The sequence below is a fragment of the Pelophylax lessonae genome (genome assembly GCF_965119305.1).
Source record: "Pelophylax lessonae genome assembly, chromosome: 9".
Taxonomy (NCBI): Eukaryota; Metazoa; Chordata; class Amphibia; order Anura; family Ranidae; genus Pelophylax; species Pelophylax lessonae.
Window position 1 is genome coordinate 98,425,515 of NC_138776.1, and position 26,970 is coordinate 98,452,484.

Genomic DNA, 26,970 nt, shown 5'->3' on the forward strand with positions numbered 1-26,970 from the left:
AGGAAGAAGAATGAACCTAAATGATTTTAGCAAATGGCTGCAATATAACAAAGAGTGAAAAATTTAAGGGGGTCTGAATACTTTCCGTACCCACTGTATATAGCACTGATTACTGCAGTAATGTCACTGGTACCCCCAAAAGTGTCAAAAATGTCAGTCAAGGGTCCGATCTGTCCGCCGCAATGTCGCAGTACCGCAAAAAAAATCGCAGATCGCCGCCATTACTCGTTTAAAAAAAAAACACCAAAAATAAGTGGTTAACGGACAATTGCGCGGTCGTGCGACGCTGTACCTAAACGAATTTCGCGTCCTTTTTTTCCCACAAACAGAGCTTTCTTTTGGTGGTATTTGATCACCTGTGCGATTTTTTTTTTTGATCATGCGCTATAAACAAAAAAAGAGCGTAAATTTTGCAAAAATAACAATATTTTTTTACATGAAATTCCCCCCAAAAAATGTAAAAATCAAAATTTAACATTTTCGGCCAATTTGTTTTATGCTACATATGTTTGGTAAAAAAAATCGCAAAAAGCGTATTTTGATTGGTTTGCGCAAAAGTTATCGCGTTTACTAACAAAGGGAAAGATTTTTGTAATTTTTGGTGTTTTTTTTTTTTTTTTTTTAACGAGTAATGGTGGCAATCTGCGATTTTTTTTTTTTTTTTTGCGGTACTGCGACATTGCGGCGGACAGATCGGACCCTTGACTGACATTTTTGACACTTTTGGGGTTACCAGGGACATTACTGCAGTAATCAGTGCTATACATAGGCACTGTTACTGTAAAAATGACACTGACAGGGAAGGGGTTAACTGTATTGGACAGGGAGGGGTTAAGTGTGTCCTAGGGGCGTGATTCTAACTGTAGTGGGACATGGCTACTAGTGTAAAAACCGAGATCAACGGTTCTACATAGTAGAACCGTCTGATCTCCATTTTTACACAGGGGAGAATGACAGGCGGCTTGTTTACATAAGCCGCTCCGCCTTTCTCCCGCTCTACCGACGCCCGCACTCCTCCGTGAATGAGCCGAGGCGGGCGCGCGCATCAGCGTGCGCGCGCTCGCCCGCTATTGGCTCAAAACCCAGTGACAGGCGAGCGACGTAGATCTACGTCACTCTTCCTAGCCGGGGCTGACTGCCGCAGTAAATATACTGTGCGCAGTCGGCAACCGGTTATCAATTTTATTGAGTTGATTCATTGTAATCGTATCTACACGTTTAGCGCACCAATTATTTAGAACACAAAACATAACAGGTGTTGAACCCATCACCACTATATTAAAAACTAAAAAAAACTAAAAGGAAATTTCTTGAATCCTGCATGTGCTTAGGTTTCACACAAGAATCTTATTTCCCCTTCATTTTCAGTTCGAAATTAAACAATGAAATCTCTACTAATAGTACTATTACCACTCGATTTAAAGAAATGTAAAAAACAAAAACCTGAAAGGCAAAGGCATAATGAGCTAGTATGCATTGCATACTAGAGAATTATGAAATACCTTAAAACGAAGCCCCCGGAGCGCCGCCTGCACACGGAGCCACAATGAGGTCACTCCCATGCATGCACACTGGAGCCGCTGTTCAGGGCACAGGGCTCTGAAGGAACGGCACAAGTGGCCGTTTCGTCAGAGTGCATGTGCCAGTGATGTCACTGGCTGCATTCTAAGTAAATATCTCTTAAACGGTGCATGTTTAGGAGATATTAGGCTTACCTATAGGTACAAGTTACAGAGGAAGCTTTACTTCCTCTTTAAATCGTCTCAAGATGTATTGAACACTTCTGTAATCGAAGAAAAGTATAATACAGAAGGATAGCCCTAACATTGAACTTGATGAAAGGCCAAAGAGGAGCCAGAATTGTAACAAAGTGACCTGGTTCTGATTCTGCTCAGGTGCCGATGGTACACCCAAACCTCCATACATGCCCACTTAAAGAGGGTTTTGGCCGCCATGGGATAAAAATAATCATTACCCATAGCAGGACTGCACTTTGAGAAAGAACTTGGCTTGAGGAGTGTTCTGAAGTTTCTGCTAGTTGCGTGATCTCTGGATCTTCAGATGGGGTCTTCAGTTTTGAAATTGCTAGCATATTTCTTAATTTTAAACTATGACTCGGTTTCACATTTTTTATGCTGTACAGAATGAAATCTTGTGGCCTGCTCTGTGTCACATATTTCAGAGATGTTTAGTTGCTCTGTAAACTCCAGTACACATGCCAGGATTGCTTAATCTGTCACTTGGTCAAAGAGCAAAGCATTTCTATGCCCAGAATCCAAAGTCTGTATTGAAGAGTAAGTCCGAGGGAATGGAATTTTCGCAACAGTCCTACAATTTAACATGGCCTATAATACAATATATTAATTGAATGTTCTTGATTTTTTTTTGCTGCGTAATTTATAGTCTACCTTTATTTCAGCTGCAATGCAATTAGCAACAACTATTTAACACTTCTATAAATGCATTCACAGTTTAATTTCCCACTGATTGCAGCTGCTCATTTGGTTAATGGATCTTCATACACAACACTTGCTAAAAGCAGGAAAATCATAGTGTGGATTGTTGGGAAGCAATATATCCCTCTATATATCCCTCTATAATGTGTGCTTGCCTCAATTAGGAGCGCTAAGCAGTGGCGTAGCGTGGGTTGTCAGCACCCGGGGCAAGGCAAGTAATTTGCTCCCCCTAACCCGCGGGATTTTAGCACTCGAGTCTCTTCCACTAGATTAGTTAAAGAAACCCTTACCCCCTAAGCACATGTATTGTTTGTTATGAAAATACTGATGTAATTAAAGTAAAATGCATCTAAATACAAGTTTGAATGACAAGCGTGCCCCCTCTCAATGCAGAATGACCAGCGTGCCCCCTTTCAATGCAGAGAGACCAGCGTGCCCCCTTTCAATGCAGAATGACCAGCATGCCCCCTTTCAATGCAGAGAGACCAGCGTGCCCCCTTTCAATGCAGAGTGACCAGCGTGCCCCCTTTCAATGCAGAGTGACCAGCGTGCCCCCATTCAATGCAGAATGACCAGCGTGCCCTTTTTCAATGCAGAATGACCAGCGTGCCCCCTTTCAATGCAGAGTGACCAGCGTGCCCCCTTTCAATGCAGAGTGACCAGCGTGCCCCCTTTCAATGCAGAGTGACCAGCGTGCCCCCTTTCAATGCAGAGTGACCAGCGTGCCCCCTTTCAATGCAGAATGACCAGCGTGCCCCCTTTCAATGCAGAATGGGCAACAGCATGCCCCCATTCAATGCAGAGAGACCAGCGTGCCCCCTTTCAATGTAGAATGACTAGCATGCTCCCTTTCAATGCAGAGAGACCAGCGGGCCCCCTTTCAATGCAGAATGACCAGCGTGCCCCCTTTCAATGCAGAGAGACCAGCGTGCCCCCATTCAATGCATAGAGACCAGCGTGCCCCCTTTCAATGCAGAGTGACCAGCGTGCCCCCTTTCAATGCAGAATGACCAGTGTGCCCCCTTTCAATGCAGAATGGGCAACAGCATGCCCCCATTCAATTCAGAGTGACCAGTGTGCCCCCTTTCAATGCAGAGAGACCAGCGTGCCCCCTTTCAATGCAGAATGACCCGTGTGCCCCCTTTCAATGCAGAGAGATCATCGTGCCCCCTTTCAATGCAGAAATGAATGCAATGAATTTCATTCGCTTTTGTCACACAATGGGTGGGCTCAGGGCGCACTGCTTTGCGCCCCAGATCCACCCTTTTTTTTAAGCCTATTAGACCCTCTGGCTCTAATCAGGTGATTCAAAAAAAAAAACTCTGTAACAGCGCCAGGCTGCTTACTCACTCGCTGCTAAACTGCCTGAGCAGTGAGGAGAGGCAGCATAGGCGGGGCTTGGCTTGCAACGCCACCCCACCCTACACCAATGGACAGGTGAGGCACAGTCCAGCCCCGCCCGACCCGCCATTTTCAGCCATAGGGCGGCTGCGCTGGACATCTCCCAGCCTAACGATGGAGGCAGCCGCAGACAGTGTGTGAACTGTGTATGTCAGAGTCAAACAGACAGAGTGACACTGTGGATGCGCCCCCCCAGATGTTGCACCCGGTGCGGCTGGCCCCCCCTGCACCCCCCACGCTACGCCACTGGCGCTAAGTGTAATTTCTGTCTGCTGCTTTGTTCCTTTGTTATCAGCATGGATCACTCTGACAAGTTTTCCTAACATCAAGAGAAAAATGGTGACAGGGGAGGGATCTCCAGCAGATTGACATCTTCAGCTCTGTTCCTGTGAGTTTTGTGAAGGGGGGGGGGGGGTGCATCGCTTTCTTCCAATCGGCTCTCATTGCCCTCCTCACTCAGTTCTGCAGGGTGTTTTATGGACTTTGAACTGATGTGGAGAAGAGAAGACTGCAGATAAACATGCACAGCTTATGTAGAGAGATTGGTATCATCTCTTGTATCACCTGAGGCCAGTCACTTTACTGGGTATATGTCAGGGTTTACAATTACTTTAAAGCTAAAGTTCTTAACTCTTTGATACTTAAAATCATAATGGAAAAAAAGTCCCTTTGACTGGAAGCGATTGTGTTTGCAATATTTTAACCGCAGGCGGTCCCTATACTGGGTATATCTACCAGTCTGTGTCTGACCATACAAGTAGAAATTAGACAACTTCAGCTCACATGAGTAAAACCCACAGGCCACATTTATGCATGGCTAAATCTTTCGGATCCAGTCATTTAGCAGCAGCTAGACCACACTTCTGCTTTTGTAAGGAATGTAAGAAACGTTGTGTTATACATATCACTGATAGCTTTGTAAGTAGCCACCGGACAGGAGAGCTGTTTACAGACAAATCACTCCAAAGCAGCAAGATGGAATTTGCAATTGGCATATTTTTAGTTTATGGTCATTTATTTTAAATAGACCTGAAGATCTCCAGAAAATACTAACCATACAGGTATCTCTTAACTCTCTTCAGAAATCAGAGAACAGAAATTTGGGAGTGACTATTGTTGACTTGTTTTACAGTTACAGGCTCTAGTACGGTCACCTTTATCCTTGTTTCACTGCCTAGTGAATCACTGGCCTGAAACAAGCATGCAGCCAGTGATTGTCTGCGTAAGTCGAAACTGCTGAATTTCGTGCTTGCTGTAGGTCATTTACTTGCTAGGTAGTAAAGGAAAGATGCAGATGACAGCAGTAGATCATTTACATTATACAAGCAATGGGATTTTCCATATTTCTGCCACCACAAGCTCCCTTCAAAATCACAAATAACCTCTTGTAAAAAATAAAATTGCACCCATTGTTTTAGGGTGCACTGAAATGGACCACCCTCCCTCCGGACATCCTTCAACTGAAAAATCGTAGGCGAAACATTGTCAACCAAACAGTGCCTGCATTCAATCAGATGCAGTTACGGTTTGGGTATTATTACAGCCAGTGGGGCTGGCTATCAGGATACACTACCTGCAGCAAGAGATTTGTCCATCACACAACCAATAGGATTATGGTAAAGCCATACTCATGTTGGTCTCAAATGGTCGCCTAGAGAAATAAATGGGCCCACAGCCTGTATATGCAGTATGAAACCGGAATTTTTAGAATTAAGGGAGTACAGCTCTCAGGATGCACAGTGCAGATGACTGGATCACTGCTGTAGGTATTATCTCATGAAGAACCATTTGTAGAATGGTCAGTAGCAAAGTACAATTTCTCTATCGCTCATTGACAGACGTAGTCTTCTTGATTCTCAAGAGCTGGGTTATGTTGTCTCCGCAGGAGTAGGACTAGGCAGAATGACAAAACGTTCTGGCTCCACCCTAGGGGCAGTCCCTGAGGGTATATCCTCCCTCTCTCTGCTACAGGGAATCAGTTTTTTTCTGTCTAGTCAAAAATGCCGGACTGGGCGACACTTGTGGTCACCCCAGCCGGCCTACGAGCGCGCGCAGACCATGGCATTGCGCTTGGTCGGCCGCGACATATTCAAGTAAGTATGCGGGGCCGAGCGACGGGCTGGATGTTGAGATCCAGTGGTCACCCCGGTTTCTGCCTAAGAGCGCGTGCAGACCAGTGCGCTGAGTCGGCCGCGACGGAGTCCCAGCAAAGGGACTGACTTTGCGAGTCAAAAGCTCGCTTGGACGCCAGGTACCAGAGAGTCGAGGCGTCCACAAACCCCCACCCCGGTGGAGAGGGTATTGTGAAGAGAGGGTGCCTGTCGGTTCGGTATGGTGAGTAAACGTTCCCTTTTTTCCTCATTATGAGGCAGTATATATTATGGGCCCCTCCATATATGGTCAGTATATATCTGATACTTACAAGTCCCCCTTGTAATACAGCATGTGTTTGTGGGAAGTGGACTTGGTTCAAGAGCTAACACTCTACCCAGCAGACTGTAAATTACAGCAGACATAGGAGGTATAATCCTACCTTATGTACAGTGTATCTCTGTAGATCCATATGTCACCTCTTAGCAGAGTGCAGGTGGATGTGCTGGGAAGACGATATCGGCGGTCCGCCGCCATTTTGCCTGAGACCGAATGCATGTATGTCCTCAGGTCACGCCGGCCGCCATGTTTTTGGAGTCTTATGTCTCTTCTATGGGGGCGGCCATGTTTTGTGAGCCCAGCTACCTCGTGGAGGGCTGGGAACGCCGGAAGGCGTACACAGGGGGCGGAGCCACGCCTTCTGCCCGGGAAAAAAGCAAACAGCTCCTTCCAGTCTGTGTAAGACAGACGCTGACTGCAGTTTGTTGGAAACTGCACTGCATCGGTTGGTGAGCCTTGGGGGTCCCTCTCTCTCTCTCTGGGATCGAGAAGCAGGTACTCTGAGGGGCGCTATTGCGCTAGGGGGAGACACACAAAAAAAAAAAAAAAAAGAAAAAGTTTTTTTGTTTTTGCTGGCAAAGGTGTCCTGTATTAACATGGACCCTGCCACTCATGTATCTCCTCCGGATCCCCTCGAGGGGTCTGCGGGATCCTCCAGCACCCCATTGACAATTGAATCTTTGTCAGCTATTATGGAAACTTTTGTGTCCCGGGTGGAAGTGGCTTGTCAGGGACAGGGCGCAAGAAAGCGACCCCCGCCTAACCCCTTATTATCTGAAACTTCGGATTCAGACTCTGAGCCTATTTCTGCAGTTGCAGGTACTTCATCTGGTATTGGTGTCTCGGGTCCTGTCTCTTCAGACAGTGAGGAGGATGTTTCGGCATCCGCCATAGCCCGAGAGGAAGCGTTGGTAAACGCACTCATTGTATCTGTTCAAGAGACTTTAAGGTTACAGGGTACTCCATCGGAAATAGCTGAAACTGAGATCCCTTTTGGGACTAAAGAGCGCATCAAAGTGGCGAAGGTTTTTCCATTGCCCAAATGTTTTGGCAATCCAATCGAAGAAGAATGGCGTCTGCCAAAACGCACTTTTAATATTTCTAAACGCATTGACAGGCGTTATCCGTTTGAGGAAACCCTTATTAAGAAATGGACAGAACCACCTGTGGTGGATTCACCTATTGCTAGATTGAATAAAGCCACGGTTATTCCTTTAGAAGACGCTCCGTCTTTTAAAAGATCCAGTGGATCGCAAGATAGAAGCTATGTCTCGCACCATGTTTTCCTTGATTGGATCAGCTTTCAGACCAATAATTGCTATTGGTCTGGTTTCGCAGGCTGTAACTGAATGGACCAAGTGGTTACGCCGGGACTTAGAAGAAGTCCCTCAGGCGGTATCAGATTTGTTGGAACAAATGATACAGGGGTTACAGTTTGTATGTGATGCGGCGTTAGACGCCACTCCATTAATGGCGCGAGCATCAGTCTCAGCAGTGGTTCTCAGGCGTACACTGTGGCTAAAAGGTTGGTTAGCCGACCAAGGTTCCAAAAAAGCATTGGCTAATATCCCCTTTTCAGGAGAGCGTCTATTTGGAGCCAACTTAGATGAGATCATTAAGGATCTCACCGGTGGAAAAAGCACCTTTTTACCGCAAAATTTTAAAGGTAGAGGAACTCGTCAAAGACGAGGGCCTTCTTTTTCTGCTCACAAGAGGTTTTTTCGTCCAGCGGGTGAAAAAACGAAGTCCTCCAAAGCTCCTACAGGAGGCGTCAGGGGTCGTTGGTCGGGCAAGCAAAAGCCCGCCCCCTCCAGACCTGAAGATAAACCATCCAAAGCCTGAAGGTGCGCCCCCACCCATAACTGGGGTGGGGGGACGTCTTCGCCGGTTCCCGGATCCATGGCTTTCCAGAATCCGGGACAATTGGGTTTGCGAAGTCATAAGGTCAGGGTACAAGATCGAGTTTCGATCTCTCCCACCGGCGCGATTCTTCCCTTCCAATATCCGTCTATCCGCAGATCGTTTAGAAGATCTGAGGAGAGCAGTCACAGATTTACTACAACAAGGAGTGGTAGTCCACGTTCCTTGGACAGAACGGTTTCAAGGGTTTTATTCAAACCTGTTTACAATACCCAGGAAAGAGGGCAAAGTGCGTCCAATTCTGGACTTAAGAGCACTCAATTCTTCCGTCAACATAAGAAGATTCAGAATGGAGTCCATTCGCACGGTAGCAGCCTTCCTGCATCCAGGGGATGTCCTAGCGTCCATAGACATCAAGGACGCCTATCTTCACATTCCCATTTTCGCAGGACATCAGCGTTTTCTACGCTTTTCCGTAGAGGAGAACCACTATCAGTTTGTGGCGTTACCTTTCGGTCTCGCCACGGCTCCGCGGGTCTTCACAAAGGTGTTGGCCCCAATGTTGGCACTTCTGCGCCAAAGAGGTATATCGATTCTAGGTTACCTAGACGATCTTCTTCTTCATGCAGAGTCTCCTCAGACCTTGCTACAAAACATAGAAATTACTATGATTTCTTTACAGGAATTCGGGTGGCTGGTGAACCAGCAAAAGTCATTTCTGGTTCCCACCCAGAGGCTCGAATATCTGGGTCTAATTCTAGACACAGTCAGGACGAGAGTTTTCCTTCCGGTAGGGAAACTTCGAAAGATTCAATCAGCAGTCCAGTTGTTACTGTCCAACAGCTGGTCTTCCCTTCGGACGTGCATGAGGGTTCTGGGGTTGATGGTGGCTTCATTCGAAGCAGTCCCATTTGCCCAGTCCCATACCCGAATTCTTCAGCAAGAGATTCTTCTCAGATGGAATCGGAATCCGGAATTCCTGGACAATCAGATACGATTGAGCAAACAGACCAGAGAGTCTCTGGTTTGGTGGCTTTGGTCTCCAATGCTCAGCCAGGGAAAGTCATTTCTGCCAATATATTGGACGATAGTGACCACGGATGCCAGTCTATCCGGATGGGGAGGAATTCTTGGTCAGTTATCTGTCCAGGGACTTTGGTCCCCGGAAGAATCAAGGTTACCGATAAATGTATTGGAACTGAGAGCGATCAGACTTTGTCTGATTCACGGGACCGAGCAGCTCCAGGGCAGCCCGGTTCGGATCCAGTCGGACAATGCCACGGCCGTGGCTTATGTCAATCATCAGGGGGGCACCAAGAGTGTCCGAGCGGCCAAAGAAGTGGCTTGCATTCTTCGCTGGGCGGAACGATTTGTTCCAACAATCTCTGCGGTGTTCATTCCGGGGGTGGAGAATTGGCAGGCAGATTATCTCAGCCGTCAGACCCTGGATCAGGGGGAATGGTCCCTCCATCCAGACGTTTTCCACCAGTTGTGCCTACGGTGGGGCACCCCGGATGTGGATCTGTTGGCATCACGATTCAACAGGAAAGTTCAGAGATTCGTGGCTCGCTCCCGCGATCCTCTAGCAGAAACCGCAGACGCACTGATCGCCCCGTGGGGGCAATACCAGCTAATATATGCCTTCCCTCCTCTCGCGTTACTGCCAAGACTTCTTCGCAGGGTAGAGGAGGAAGGAATCCCAGTAATCCTGGTAGCTCCGGACTGGCCTCGTCGAGCTTGGTACGCCGACATGGTCAGACTGGTGGCGGACGTCCCATGGAGACTTCCTCTCAGGGAGGATCTACTGTCTCAGGGACCGATCTTCCATCCTGCTTTACGATCGCTGGCTTTAACGGCCTGGCTATTGAGACCCAGGTGCTGAAGGACAAAGGTTTGTCAGCTTCAGTTATTCCTACTCTAGTTGAAGCAAGGAAAGCGACTTCCAGAAAGATTTATCATCGCACATGGAAGTCCTACATTGCATGGTGTGAACCTTTGGGGTTCCGTCCTCGGTCTTATTCGATTAGTCGAATATTGGCTTTTCTGCAACAAGGGGTTGAGCAGAAACTGGCCTTGAGTACTATCAAGGGTCAGGTCTCAGCATTAGCCATCTTCTTTCAGAAGCCTTTGGCTACTCATTCCTTGGTGCGGAATTTCATCCAGGGGGTGCGACATCTGGCTCCGCCAGTGCACGCGCCGTTACCCCCCTGGGATCTTAATCTAGTGTTGTCGGTTCTTCAGAAACCTCCCTTTGAAGATATTAGGGAGATTCCTCTACCCACGTTGTCCCAGAAGGTGGCCTTCTTGGTGGCTATTACTTCTGCACGCAGGGTGTCAGAACTGGCCGCATTATCTTGTCGTTCACCATATCTGGTGGTTCATAGAGATAAGGTGGTTCTTCGTCCGAATCCACCTTCCTACCAAAAGTGGTTTCAGAATTTCATCTGAATGAAGAAATTGTATTACCTTCCCTGTGTCCTAAGCCCAGTCATCCTCGGGAATTTGCTTTGCACTCCTTGGATGTGGTCCGGGCGATCAGGGTATACTTGAAAACGACAGACTCGTTTCGCAAGACGGATTCACTTTTTGTGATCCCAGATGGACCCAAAAAGGGGTTGCCTGCATCTGCCGCGACCATTTCCAGATGGATCAGACAGACGGTAGTGCAGGCTTATTCTATTAAGGGTCGGGAGCCCCCGTTCCCTGTTAAGGCGCACTCCACTCGGGCACTTAGTGCGTCATGGGCCTTTCGCCATCAGGCGTCAGTGGTCCAGGTGTGCAAGGCGGCTACCTGGTCGTCGGTGCATGCCTTCTCTAAACATTATAAAGTTGATGTAATGGCATCGTCTGATGCCTCATTTGGCCGCAAGGTTTTGCAGGCCGCAATTTGAGGAGACCAGTGGTCTACCTCGAGGGTTTTTTTCCGTTGGAAAAATTTTTCTTTAGCCTCATTCTTTGTTTATAATGAGCCTTTAAAACTTCTAGTTTGGCACCGGTTAGGCCTTCTAGATTGGATTTGATTTTGTCAATCCCACCCCTCATTTGTGGCACTGCTTCTGGATGTCCCAGCTCTTGAGAATCAAGAAGACTACGTCTGTCAATGAGCGATGGAGAAAAATGGATTTTTGTAAGAACTTAACGTAAAATCCTTTTCTCTTAAGCTCATTGACAGACGTAGTACCCGCCCCTCTATCATTGAGTTGGGTTGGGTTAAATTCTCTGTTACTGCTTTAGAACAGAACTGATTCCCTGTAGCAGAGAGAGGGAGGATATACCCTCAGGGACTGCCCCTAGGGTGGAGCCAGAACGTTTTGTCATTCTGCCTAGTCCTACTCCTGCGGAGACAACATAACCCAGCTCTTGAGAATCAAGAAGACTACGTCTGTCAATGAGCTTAAGAGAAAAGGATTTTACGGTAAGTTCTTACAAAAATCCATTTTTTCAACGGACAAGTTTTAAAGGAGAAAGAAAAGCATTACAAAGCTTAAGAATGTAGTGTTTCCTATTTATTTTAAGTCCATCAATAATTTCTGGTAATCCAATAACACAATTATCCATTAATCGTAACATGTTTTAATTGAGAGTTCTGCCTTATGGGAATGTTATGCGGTTTTGTATTTATTTTCCCATTCAGTATGATCAGGACTAAAAATGTAATTAAAAAAATATTTTCAAAATACAATTCTTAAACATGTTTTCATTTTCTTAATCTGTTCAATATGAAATCTTGTATCTAAATGTCTTATTCATGCTCCAAGCTCCTTATGTTTTACGAGAAACATTTAATTTCCTGGTAAAGCATGTTTACAGATTTCAATAGCTGAAGCTCATACTACACACAGCCAAATGAATGAAATGGGTGACCTATTCCCCTGCCCAATGAAATGGGCAACCTATTTCCCTTCCCAATGAAATGGGCGACCTATTCCCCTTCCCAATGAAGTGGGCGACCTATTTCCCTTCCCAATGAAATGGGCAACCTATTTCCCTTCCCAATGAAATGGGCGACCTATTTCCCTTCCCAATGAAATGGGTGACCTATTTCCCTTCCCAATGAAATGGGCGACCTATTTCCCTTCCCAATGAAATGGGCAACCTATTTCCCTTCCAAATGAAATGGGCGACCTATTCCCTTTCCCAATGAAGTGGGCGACCTATTCCCTTTCCCAATGAAGTGGGCGACCTATTTCCCTTCCCAATGAAGTGGGCGACCTATTTCCCTTCCCAATGAAGTGGGCGACCTATTTCCCTTCCCAATGAAGTGGGCGGCCTATTTCCCTTCCCAATGAAGTGGGCGACCTATTTCCCTTCCCAATGAAGTGGGCGACCTATTTCCCTTCCCAATGAAGTGGGCGACCTATTTCCCTTCCCAATGAAATGGGCGACCTATTCCCCTTCCCACATGTTTTTCGGTATGCCTTTAAACAGACTTTGATTTGAGGGTAAAAGTCTGAAGTTAAAAATTGTTCTCTTTAGCAAACCCATAATGTTATATGACACCATAGTCATGGATGCACCCTGCACTAAATGTTAATTTGTAGAGTAAATAATTAGAATAAATAGACCAAAATTAGATCAAAACTGCACTTTAAAATGTGTAAACAAAAATAAAATAAAAATTCCAGGAAATCATTATAGTTACTCTTAATTGTAGAAGATGCTCTAGACCAGCTGCAGACACCATTAAATGTCTTTTTTTTTTTTTTAATCCTTAGGACCTGAAGACATTTGTTTTACCTTTAACATGTGAAGATGGAAGAGAGAAGTGCCCCTTTGATCCAGTTATAGGGTACACTGGCTTTCTTATTGGTAAGATTAATTCTTTGTAAGCCGCACACAACTAGCACATACTAACCTAGGTATATTTTTTTCTCATAGTAGGGATTTCTGTATGAAGTTTACCCACCTTTGTTTTGTCTTCACTGGTTCTTGCATTCCCTTTCATCAATATGTTGATATTTTTTTTTAATGGATCTCTGTGCTTCTTTATGAAATCTAGGTAGACCATGGCTGGTGAAAGTGGCTGGCAGGATCCTGTGCATGGCTTCTTGAAAATATCACAGCCCCCTGCCTCAGTACTAATCTCAAGAACCCTGATGCATGCAGTAAATTTATTCTTGGGAGCATTTATCTAAATGTTGAGGTTCCTTGATGAATGAATGTCTTTCTGGAAGAGTGGGCATTCCTGGGCAGACTATATTTGCATGTAGACTGCCCAAGCTAATGCCCACATGTAATGCGCAGAGCCTCCACGATTGAAAGAACTGAAATCCAGTAAATGAAAAGTATGGGACGTTCAGATTCAGAATACTTTATTAAACCCAAAGGGAAATTATTGCAACACATGCCACACTTAACAAAGACACAACAATGAATAGAACAAGACACAACAAGATTCCCAATAACAGCCATTAGCACCAAATATAAAAAATTAAAACTACACTCTAATAAACCATCCATACAATTAAAATACAACATAGAATAAATAACACCGATTAAAACATAACAGAAAATCAAACTACCAAAATGCAAATAATGCATCACTTTCTCTAGCAATACCCCAAATAATAACAATATCAACATACTATAAAAACTACATAAAAATCCTGATCATAAACCATATTTACATCTTCACATCCATGCTGGGGAGGAAAAGATTTTAGTCCTGCTGGATGTCCTCTAGCCAGATAAAAAAGTGGGCCATATCTGACTTGCTGTGGCTTTTTTGGATGCTGTGAGAAGCGTACAATGTGCAATGAAATCAGAGTAATTGATTTTCAGAACAGGGGCGGAGCCTGTACAACTGCGCAACACGTTCACATTTAATGTGCATTTCCACTTTTGCAGCCAAATTGGGATAGCACCTACTTATATATATATATATATTTGTTACATGTCCTCATTCACATACCATAACTTAAAAAAAATGTTTTAAAAATTGCAGTTTATCTTTTTTTGAATGCTCTGTTTCTGACCTTCCAGCAAGGAAAAATCCTAGGAAGTCCTCCCTGTTTGAGGGGGGCTGAGGAGCTGTATTTACCATAACTAGCCCGGTCATAATTGTGCAGGCAGATCTTCATTTTCATTTGGAACTAGAATGGAACACTGTCCTAACAAAAAGGTTAAAGGAGTTATAAAGTCTCAAAGTTTTTCACCTTAAAGCAGGGATTCCCAAATTACGGCCCTGCAGCTGTTGCAGAACTACACATCCCATGTGGCATTGTAAAACTCTGACATTCACATACATGGCTAGGCACGATCGGAATTGTAGTTCTTGAACAACTGGAGGGCCGTAGTTTGGGAATCCCTGCCTTAAAGCATTCTATGCATTAAGGTGAAAAACCTTTTCTGCGTCAGCTGCACCCCAGACCCCCCCCCTTTTTCTTACCTGGACCCGATCATTCCAGTGATGAGCACAAGCCCAGCAACTCCAGCTGCTTTAATGGGTGTTAATTGGATAGATTGATAGCAGCAGGAGCCACTGGCTCCCGCTGCTGTCAATCAAATCCAGTGACGCAGGGGTGTAGCCGAGTCCTGCTGTCTGTGTCAATAGATGCAGCAGCAGGACTCAGGAATGTGCCCGCGTGGGTGCCCCCATGGAAAGCGTTTCTCTGTGGGGGCACCAGATGAGGAGGGGAAGCCGGGCGCCACTCCAGGGCACTTCAGAAAAGGAGAATCTGGGCTGCTCTGTGCAAAACCCTTTTACAGAGCAGGTAAGTATAACAAATAAAAAAACAAAAATGAGCCTTTACAATCACTTTAAGGTGTAGAGGCTGGGTGTCTTGCATTGTATGGTAGTGGGCAATGTTATAACCATGGGGAACTTCAACTATCGTGATATTGATTGGGCAGATAGAACTACACACTCAACAAAGGCTTGTTTCTGGAACGTGATGCAGGACAATTTCGTTAGTCAAATGTTATAAGCCCAAACTAGAAATAATGCACTGCTGGACCTACTAATTACAAGAAAACAGTAATTGAGTAATTACGTCTGTGATAAATTAGAGGAACCGGAGAAACAATGGTAGGACAAGAACTCTAAATTTCAAAAGAGCTAACGAGACACAGTGGTAGGACAAGAACTCTAAATTTCAAAAGAGCTAACTTTACTAAGCTGTGTTTCATGTTACTACATGATAGTAAATGGGATCAAATTCTTGAAACAAGAACACTAAAAAAAAAGTGAGTGCTTTAAAGCGGAGTTCCACCCAACAGTGCAACTTCTGCTTTAAATACTGCTGACCCTCTGACATGCCACATTTGGCATGACATTTTTTTGGGGGGGGGGGGGAGCGGGTACCTAGGTTTAAGAGGTACCCGCTCCCACTTCTGCTCTGGCCGCCTAGGCGGCTCAAGCAGAAGTTCTCCTCTTCCCCTCCCTCCCTGCAATCTTTTGGGACATGTCACAGGTCCCAGAAGATTGCCCAGCCATTCACAACATGCAGCGCGACTCGCACATAGGCAGTGTGCACCCGGCTGTGAAGCCGTAATTTGTCACAGCTGGGTACCAACACTAGAGATGCCGGCGCCACTGACCGTAGAGGGAGAGAACCGAGGCTTCGGGCGGCCACATCGCTGGATCATGGGACAGGTAAGTGTGTGTTTATTAAACGTCAGCAGCTACACTTTTGTTAGCTGCTGACTTTTTTAATGAACACAAAAATGAGTGAAACCCCCGCTTTAAGGACATATTAAACAATGGCATTTATCAGTGCATTTTAGTGGGCAACAAATCCAGTATAAAAGAACAAGACTTAAATTTGAGTGGCTAAATACTAACATAAAAAAGCATTAATGACAAAAAAAACGTTCCATTACAAAATATAAGGTCAAAAGGTCATCATTGGCATTTCAAAACTACAATGAATTCAATAGGAAATGCCTTTTTTGGGGTGAATGGGTAGGGGTACAATTTACCCCATACCCATTGACATAGTGGGGCCAGGATCTGGGGGGCCCCCTTGTTACAGGGTGGGTGTCCGGATTCCAATAAGCCCCCTGCCCGCAAACCCCCACAACCACCGCTCAGGGTTGTCAGGAAGAGGCCCTTGTCCCCATCAACATGGCGATAAGGTGCTTTGGGGTGGGGGGGAGCAGAGCCTCCCCCCGCCCCAAAGCACCCACCTTCCCATGTTGAAGGCATGTGGCCTGGTATGGTCCAGAAGGGGGTGGGGTCACTCACTCGTCCCCTCCCCTTTCCTGACCTGCCGGCTGCATGCTTGGATAAGGGTCTGGTACGGATTTTGGGGGGGGACCCCATGCTGATTTTTTGCATGGGGTTCCTCTCAAAATCCATATCAGGCCCGAAGGACCTGGTATGGATCCTGGGGGGGGGGGGGGGACCTCCACACCATTTTATTTCCATTTTGGCATGGAGTTCTCCCTCGAGCGCAAGTCGCACAACACAACTCAGATCTTCATGATCGGACTTGGATGCGACTTACATTCAAATCAATGGGCTTAAAGCCGTATCATAGATGGTCATAGGCAACCATTGATTTTGAACAGAGGCAGAAAAACGCTGCTAAAAACTAACGTGGCTAAACACACATTAACGCCAAGGGAAAAAGCTATTAAAAGCACTTTTTTACAGCTGCTTTTTCCTGGTGTTGATAGTGGCTCTGCATCTCTTTTTTTCTAACGCCCTGTGTGCATGAGGCCTAATTCTCCCACTTTACAAAACTCTAGTTCAGCCACATCTTGCGTATACTGTTCAATTTTGGTCAGCGTTCCTCAGGATGGGGACATTAAACCTAGTTTCCCATGGAGAAGACTCTTAAAAGAGAGGATAGGATTATTATATACACATCTTTAAATGGGGACTCCAGCTTTGGGAGGAAAGTATTTAAACTAAGGTTTTTAAAGAAGATGCGCGGCATTACAATGAAGTTGGAGAAGAAGCTGTTCAATTTTAAACTGCCTAAGGGTTCTTTACAGTTAGTGTGGTAAGGAGTTGGAACTCCCTTCCACAGTTAGTAGTGTCAGCAAGAAGTATAGATTAATTAAAAAAAAAACCTAGATGCGTTTGTTAAGCCTGGTACAAATTTACAAAAAGTCATCTGGATCTGGTTTAGCAGGAACCGGAGGACTTTCGGTACATGTGTATCACTCTGTTCAACAGAAGCCAGTCTCTGTTGAAAGGTCCTGGTGGGAAACGATCAGTATATTCTGGTGGGAGGGTCACCTCCCTGTTAGAATACAATAGCACTGCTGGAGAGATCCCTTCTTTACATACTGTTGTGTTGATGGGGGGGGGGGGGGGGATCTGTCATTCTGGTTGAACGAAAACTGAACAAGTATACCCAGTTTTAGTGAACACAGTGTTCAGTGATATGGAAAATGGTAGTGACATAAATGCACACACTTTCACTTAACTGGATGGACAGGTGTCTTTATTCACCCTTACCAACTATGTATGTGTAGCACTGCCCCCTTAAGGGCTGCTGGTGTTTAACACTTTTGGATTCCCCTGGGTTACCCGTAGCAACTGCATGCAGAAATCTTAGCACTTTACATTCTTGGCTCAGTCAATGATCAGTCTAGGGGTTGATGTTTTTGTTGTTTTTATGTGGGATAGGAGAAGGCATGAATGGGATACTCCCAACGTTTGAACTATTCACAGTTCTGAGGACTCAAACTTGAGAATGCGGCAAGGCCGCTGTTTCATCCTGCCACTAGATGAATCTGAGGTAAATGTTCCTGTTTGTATTTCTCTTCAGGGTACTCCCCCAGTACCCTCTTTCTCTTTACTAGCCAACAACCGTCCACTGACTGCACTCCCCGGAGTGGTCCCCTTCCTGTGCAGACCCCTGGGCAAGATCCTCTGTACTCACGATACTGCTTTCCAGATTCCCGCAGTGCCCCAACTCCTCAGTCAGTTCTCCTGCACCTCTGGGTTCAGCTTCACTCTGTTGGTTCACCAAGCCGACTGCCTGTGACCATCACCATCCACTTCAGAAGAGGAGGCAGCCGCCACCCTCCTTCTGGGACTCTGCTTCCAGCCAAAGACCTCTACCACTCGTGCCCCTGGCTTTATATACTAAACCTCACAATGCACCGAGACAGCTGTCTGTGCCAATCCCCTTGGGCTGTAACAAAGCATGTGTGTCATTGGCCAGGTTTCCTCCACTGTCCAATGTGCCTTCCCATTGGGCACAGTGGGGACACTCCCTCAGACCACATGAATCACCACTGAGCACCATGAGCAGACCTAACTGACAGATCCTGCTCCCTGTTAAGCAGAGAGATTATAGAATTTACCTGCTACTCCTCTGATAGGCAGACTGAACCAAAAACTATACTCACTCTCCAGCACCTAGTTGGAGGGTGGTGCATATGTTAATGAGGATAGATCTGGGACAGGCTCACTCTAACATTGTTTAAAAAACTTTGCTGTCAGCCATGATATCTCTATATGAGATGTCTAAAAAGTGATAGCTATTAAAAAGAAAAAAATGTAGGCATGCTGTGTACGTGGGAACACATAACATATAGTGAGGTTTTCTCAAATTTTGACCGCTAAAGTGGAAATACGCTGTAAGCGCTGCTGGAGACATTTATGGTCAATGAATATTTCAAATTTATTAATAGAAATGTATCGTGTTTTCATGTATTTTTGCTAGACTACGTTTGTAATGAAAAATCATAGTAACATTTTTTTTTTTTTTTTTCAGTCAGTATATTATGAATTAAAACTTTCTTTTTGCAGCCAGGCTGCTATATATTTTTTTGTCAACTTGTCTGACAGACTTTAATATGAGAACAAGGAAGGTTCAGTGTCAGAGATCTTCAAGTTGTAAATATCTCCATTAATGGTCATGTGCACTTCTGTTGGTCATAGCGTAGCTTCTAAACAGGCTGATCCTCACCCGAGAGTCATGTTTATGGATATTTAACAGCAACACAAACTATATAATTAGGAGTATGTTACACCACCGGCCTTTACAGTTTAGAGCATGGGTGCTCAACCTATGGCCCTCCAGCTGTTGCGGGAACTACAAGTCTCCCAAAGGCAGAGACATGATGGGACTTGTAGTTCCACAACAGCTGCAGGGCCACAGGTTTAAGTACCCATGGTTTAGAGAATTGGAATTTTGTGCATTAGTCTACCTTAGATTTATAAGTGGTTCAGAGTAATCTATTACTTATTTCTGATTGGTACAGTAGTTGCTGGCAAATGACTTTTTGAATTTTTATTACGCACATTCTAAAATGGAGGATCAAAGTGATTTATTGCTTCGTTGATTTTAGATGAAGTTCTGTACACAGCATCAGGCTATGGGTTCTACAGCGCACCCGATATACGGAAAAATGTTTCAGTGCTGCATACATTGAAAACCGAAGCTTCGCCTCTTCAATGGCTGAATGGTAAGATATCATTTGTTTATAGTAGAGTAATTTATAAAAACTGGCACAGAGGGAGAAATATGTTTTTGGCTACAGTCAGATTTTAACACAGTGATTTGGCTCATAGAGAATAGTGGCTTTCTAAAGAGTTTCATTCTTTTTTTTATAGTTGGAACTAAAAAATTATGTATACAAATGTTTTTGACAGTGACATTTGTTATATTGCATGTTAATATTTTGTGTTGTTCTTTTGAACAGTAGGTGGCACTCAGGTCCTCTTTTCACATGCTTCACTATTTTAGCTTTCAGCTATGCTGAAAGATGCCTCTTTAACCACTTGCCGACCAGCCTCTTTGTATTTACTGCGGCAAAGTGGCACTATTGCGCGAAACCACATACCTGCACATTGTTGCACATTGTTTCATTCAATAGCCACTAGACAGCGCCTTTGCGCCGTGATTGGCTAGCGGAGATGTCAATCAATGGGTCCGCCGGCCACCCACAATCACTCCCGGAGAGGCAAAACGGCAATCTGCCTATGAAAACAAGGCAGGAACCCAGATCTCTGTCTTCTCCCAATCAGTGCAACCCCCCTCCCCCCTCAGTTAGTAAGCACCCCCTGGGGACACATTTAACCCTTTGAGTGCCCATGATGTTAACCCCTTCCCTGCCATTATTAGTACAGTAACAGTGCATTTTTTTTTTTTTTAGCACTGATCACTGTATTAGTGTCAGTGGTCCCCAAAAAGTGTCAGATGTCTGATTTGTCTGCTGCAATGTCGCAGTCCCGCTAAAAATCGCTGATCGCCACCATTACTTGTAAAAAAATAAATAAAGATTCTATAAAAATATTGCATCATTTGTAGGCGCTGTAACTTTTGCGAAAACCAATCAATATGTACCAAAAAGCAGAATACATATTGGCCTAAATTGATGAAAAATATAGTTTTTTTTTTTTTTAAAGTTTTTATTGGCTGTGTTTTATAGCAGAAAGTAAAAAAATATTGTTTTCTCTGTCAAAACTGTAGCTTTTTTTTTTGCTTATAGCGCAAAAAAATAAAAACCGAAGAGGTGACCAGATAGCACCAAAAGAAAGCTCTATTTGTGGGAACGAAAGCACATAAATTTTATTTGGGTACAGCGTTGCATGACCGTACAATTGTCAGTTAAAGTAACTCTGTGTCGTATTGAAAAAAGGGCCTGGTATTTAATTACTTCTGGACCGGAAAGGTTTTCCCCCATTTTTTTGCGATTCGGCACTGCGTTATTTTAACTAACTATTGCGCGGTCGTGTGATGCTGTATCCAAATAAAATGGATGTCCTTTTTTTCCCCAGAAATAGCTTTCTTTTGGTGGTACTTGATCACCTCCTACGTTTTTTTTTTTTTTACGCTATGAACCAAAAAGAGCAACAATTCTGAAAAAAAAAACATTATTTTTCACTTTCTGCTACATAACATTCCCAATAAAAAAATTAAAAAATCAATTTTTTTCATAATTTTAGGCCAATATGTATTCTGCCTTATATTTTTGGTAAAAAACAATCAGAGTATATTGATTGGTTTGCGCAAACGTTATCGCGTCTACAAACTAGAGGGAAAAAATTCATTTTTATTTATTTTTTACTAGTAATGGCAGCGATCAGCTATTTTTAGCAGGATTGCAACAGACAGATCGGACACCTAATTGATATTTTTGACGCTTTTGGGGGGGGGATCAGTGACATTACTACAGTAAAAAGTGCTAAAAATATGCACTGTTACTGTACTAATGACACTGGCAGGGAAGGGGTTAACACCAGGGGTGATCAAAGGATTAAATGTGTCCCTAGGGGGTGCTTTCTAACTTTGTGGGGGATGTACTTATGGAATGAACACAGGGACTTGTGTTCCTAATAGGAGGAACCCTCTTTCATTGCTGACAGAACAGCAGTCTGCTGTGTTTATAACGGCAGACCACCATTCTGTCTTCACGGGGAGAGATCACGGCCGCCGGACCCGCAGATCAGCTTCCCCTGTGGTGAATGGGCGTGCGCGCACCCCCGCTCGTGGCCCTGCGAATTGACGTACAGTTGCGTTGTTTCGTGGGACAGAGCTGACCTGCTGCAGTATATGTACTGCTGGCGGTCAGCAAGTGGTTAAGGGGGTAAAACCTTCCGGGGTTAAAGTGGTTAAAGGAGTCAATTACTCAAGTTTGGCATTTCAGTCAGACAAATAGAGCCCCGGTTTGCATTGCTTTTTAAAATGTCCTATCCAGTTCACTTATAAATGAAAGCTTACATTTGCAGTTGTTGCTACTGTGTAGATGCCACTGTCAAAGCTTAGAGAGGATCTTGTTGATTATTCAATGCCTAGATGCTAGCACTCCATTACCCCCCCCCCCCTTCCTTTCCCAGCCAGCCAAGACCTTGTATATTGTGAAAAATGTAGACTTTGCCTGTCTACTAGCGAACCCCCCCCCCCCCCCATTTTTTATTTAGCAAGGCTTGATTTAATTTTTCACATTATACAATGTTTTGGCTCTGTGACTATTGAGTCTTCCTATTGGCCCTTAAATGTAATAGTCAACCTTGTTGTTCAGTAGACAGGTAGGAGAGGTCAGGTCTTGCTATACATTTGCTGGAAATGTTACAGAATGTCATGAGAGCAATAAGCTGCCAACTTTCTTCTGAAGATGCTAGTAGACTAATTATGGTGACTCACTGGCTTTAGTACTTTTGAGGCTCTGAACTGGTGACACGGGTTATTGGTGACAAAAACAATGCTTAGTAATTAGATCAGGGCATGGATATTTCAGTTTTTGGCAGGTACTGCTAGAGGGTTCAGCCATCTGACAATTTTCAACCTTGGATATTTTGAGGATTATATTTTTGGAATATCTATGACCCTGGGTCATCAGTGGCCATTACATGGGGTCTGCAGTCTGCAAGGTTGATTTCTAAATTGTAATTTAAATACAAGAAAGCATAAAAGAAGGTGTATGGAATGCAGAAAATTGGGTCAGACCCCCCCCCAAACCTCTCAGGTGGTCAAGAACAGAGTGGGGTATTATGGCAGGCCGATCTTGACGTTGGAGTGTCCAAGGCCTATATGTAGCTAGGCGCTAATTGAACCCACCAGATTCCACTTATAACTATTAGGGAATCTGCACCTTAAAGGCATGTAGATATCAATTTAATCCTCTGTATTTATTTCGTCCATATAAACCTTTCATCTACTTTCCAAATGCACTGTGCTGACAATTCTCAGGAGGCCTGTTTATCGCAGTCTGTTACTTGATGGCATCTAATCACACCGCTTCTCGGTAGATTTTCACTGCCCCTGAAATGTTTACTGTTGATATTCCCCCAAGTTCTGACAAAATCACTGTTAGATGTTCATTCAGGTGTCATGTGTTCATTTTCTGAGCTGCATTGGTTTTGACAAGTTTTCGGTTATCATTTCATTTTTCTATCTGTCTCTGCCAACCATCAGCTGCCACTCTAGAAGACCATGGTTCTAATCAACACACACAATTTTTTTTTTACATACATATTTTTGTTGTGTTTTCTAACCTGAATGTGTGTGCCCAAGTGATTATTTCATACTGAGGGGAGAAGCGGCATCAATAATTCAGGGCAGACGTATGAAATGCCTTCTGCTCATTCTCTGACATCCTTTGTTATGACATCCAGTAAACAAGAAGATAGTGAAACAGGCTGCCAATTCACAACATAAGCAGACTGATAGGGACCTCCAGACTTAAAGCTGTACTCAGGCAGATAAAAAAAGAAATCATATAATGCGGCTTTGCGTTCATTAATATGTCATTAAAATATATGCAAGTAGTGTATGTACAGTGCCTTACAAAAGTATTCACCCCCTTGACTTTTTACCTATTTTGTTAAATTACAGCCCTAAATTCAATGTTTTGTTAATCTGAATTTTATGTGATGGATCAGAACACAATAGTCTAAGTTGGTGAAGTGAAATGAGAAAAATATATGCATAAAACTATTTTTTAGAAATAGAAAACAGAAAATTGGCATGTGCGTATGTATTCACCCCCTTTGTTATGAAGCCCATAAAAAGCTCTGGTGCAATCAATTAAATTCAGAAGTCACATAATTAGTGAAATTATGTCCACCTGTTTGCAATCTTAAGTCTCACATGATCTGTCATTACGTATGCACACCTTTTTTGAAAGGCTCCAAAGGCTGCAACACCTAAGCAAGAGGCACCACTAACCAAACACTGCCAGGAAGACCAAGGAACTCTCCAAACAAGTAAGGGACAATGTTGTTGAGAAGTACAAGTCAGGGTTAGGTTGTAAAAAAAATATCCAAATCTTTGATGATCCACAGGAGCACCATCAAATCCATCATAACCAAATGGAAAGAACATGGCACAACAGCAAACCTGCCAAGAGACAGTCGCCCACCAAAACTCACGGACCGGGCAAGGAGGGCATTAATCAGAGAGGCAGCACAGAGACCTAAGGTAATCCTGGAGGAGCTGCAGAGTTCCACAGCAGAGACTGGAGTATCTGTACATAGGAGGACAATAAGCCATAGGCTCCATAGAGTTGGGCTTTATGGCAGAGTGGCCAGAAGAAAGCCATTACTTTCAGCAAAAAACAAAATGGCAAGTTTTGAGATTGCGAAAAGGCATGTGGGAGACTCCCAAAATGTATGGAGATAGGTGCTCTGGTCTGATGAGACTAAAATTGAACTTTTCGGCCATCAAAGAAATGCTATGTCTGGTGCAAACCCAACACATCACATCACCCAAAGAACACCATCCCCACAGTGAAACATGGTGGTGGCAGCATCATGCTGTGGGGATGTTTTTCATCAGCAAGGACTGGAAAACTGGTCAGAGTTGAGGGAAAGATGGATGGTGCTAAATGCAGGGATATTCTTGAGCAAAACCTGTACCACTCTGTGCGTGATTTGAGGCTAGGACGGAGGTTCACCTTCCAGCAGGTCAATGACCCCAAACACACTGCTAAAGCAACACTTGAGTGGTTTAAGGGAAAACATGTAAATGTGTTGAAATGGCCTAGACAAAGCCCAGACCTCAATCCAATAGAAAATCTGTGGTCAGTTTTGCAAGGAGGAATAGGCAAAAATCCCAGTGGTAAGATGTGGCAAGCTCATAGAGACTTAACAAAAGTGACTTGGAATTGTGATTGCTGCAAAAGGTGGCTCTACAAAGTATTGACTTTAGGGGGATGAATAGTTATACACATTGACTTTTTCTGTTAATTAGTCCCATTTATTGTTTGCTTCGCAATAAAAAAAAAATCTTCAAAGTTGTGGGCATGTTCTGTAAATTAAATGATGCAAATCCTCAAACAATCCATGTTCATTCCAGGTTGTGAGGCAACAAAACCCGAAAAATGCCAAGGGGGTGAATACTTTTGCAAGGCACTGTACATTCATTTGACTATATCAAATATGAAGAAAATCCATAAATAAAAATGGGGATTTGGTCCCCCCATATGGCCATATCGTGCTCAAGCCCACCACTACGTCAAAGTACCCCATTGTCAGTGGGTCCTACACTATCCATAAAAAAGGATGAATCCAGCCTCTCTAAACCTTGGAGACAACACTCCTTGCTGGGAGAGATGTGCTAATGCACTACAAGGGACTCCTCCTATATCTACTTGATAGTGGACACTCATAGAGTACAGGTGTGTGCGTGTGTGTGTGGGGGGGGGGGGGGGTGCTCAACCACAGAAGTCTGGTCAGACCGAATACATAATAAACAAGCAAACAGTTGGGGGAGCAAACCCTGAACATGTATTTCTAAAGCTGGTGCAGCTATGAACCAAGCGACATGCATATTAAAAAAAGACAGAGAAAATACACATTACCAGTCCCTGCGCAGATCCTGGAGATTGATTCTCAAGCTGGGGAATCTTGTAATATGGCCTGTGGTGAAACACATGAATGAAGCGTGGCAGCTCTCCTAACCCTCCATGGGATATGAGGCAAAGAAGCTGTACAAAAAATAAATAAAGGAACAGAGCGCACACCGCCCTAGTGTAACACCATTTATTTGAAGTTAATAGAAGCCATAAAAACAGGTACTCACAAACAGATAGGAAGTCATGCATGGAAATAAATATCCCCCGATGATGTTTACAGGGCTCTCTCCTCCTAGCCTCGGCGGCTCAGCTGTTCATCCTGCACTGATCAGTGAGTATCGTACAGCTAAGCCAACCGCCTTAGCTTACTCAAGGAGACTCGATGTGGTGCGCCTGCGCACGGTCCAGCCGCCGCTGCACACCCTCCGGGAGCCGGTGCTGTAGCCGCTCAGAGAAACTGACAATGCGGTTAAGCCGAGGGAGACTCCCCGATCGGGACCCAGAGCATGACTTGCATGGGGTTGCTAGGGACAACGTTTCGGAGGCGTAGCCTCCTCCTTCAGATCTCAACACCCCAGAGATCCTTTGCCTTCATTTATATAACAATATAGCGGCTCCTTCCCTCACTATTTCTTAAAGGGACATGACAATAGAGAGCCTGTAATCGGGGGCAATAATATCCAAACATTCATATATATCCATGAATTGTACATATCTAATAAAAATTAATAAAAGTGAATAAGTTCATAATACAATAAAAACTTTAAAAGACTTTAAAAAAAAAAAAAAATATATATATATATATATATATAAAACCTACATGTCACTGTGGAGACTAGACTAACAAAACAATATAAACACCATATATGTGCGCATATGTATCGCAAAATATTCCCGTATACTGATACTGGGTGCGTATAAAGGAACACACATGCCAACATATATGTACACTGACATAGAAGACCATAAGAGATGAGGAAGATGTAAATATATGCTGACAACATGTAAAATATATAAACTGGTACATACATAAAAACAAAGTTTTAAATCAAAGTGCCAACCTCCAATTCCTCATTCAAGCCATCGGGGGACATAGAGTTAAGCGTAAATATCCAATACGTTTCGCGCATACATCTAGGACGCATTTTAAGGAGACTGCAGGCAACTCATACTTGCATCGTACAAGTTGCCATTTACCTAAGTGGAAGGAGAATATACCCCACAGCCAATTTTGTAGGTTGCGTAGGAATTGTACAGAAGTCTCAGAGTACCTGGTGCAGGCTGATATATTAAAGAGACGATTTCTAGAAAAAGGGTACCGTGAGGAGCACATTGATGAGGCCATTGATAGGTATACTATGGGTGGCGAGAGTAGAAGGATTGAAGGTAAAAGTGAGGAACCCTCTAATACCCTCTTTATTACCAAGTTTACCAATCAACATTGGGCTGTCAAAAGGGCCATTAAAAAACATTGGCCCATCCTTATGCAAGACTCCGCCCTATGTAGAGTACTTCCTACTAAACCTAAGGTAGTTTTTAAATGGGCTAGAAGTGTCCGGAATATTGTGGCACCTAGTCAAATTAAAAACAAGAAACAACGGTCAGTAAATAACATCCCATT

At 44.1% G+C, this 26,970-nt stretch overlaps 1 protein-coding gene across 1 annotated transcript in view; it reads left to right on the forward strand.

The window, feature by feature from the left end:
* SEMA4G (semaphorin 4G) overlaps positions 1-26,970 on the forward strand; it is a 224,570-nt gene that overhangs the window by 121,022 nt on the left and 76,578 nt on the right. Inside the window, exons 5-6 of the mRNA XM_082268409.1 lie at positions 12,863-12,956; positions 19,401-19,517. Coding sequence (XP_082124535.1) covers positions 12,863-12,956; positions 19,401-19,517 — 211 coding nt within the window. The remainder of the gene's footprint in view (positions 1-12,862; positions 12,957-19,400; positions 19,518-26,970) is intronic.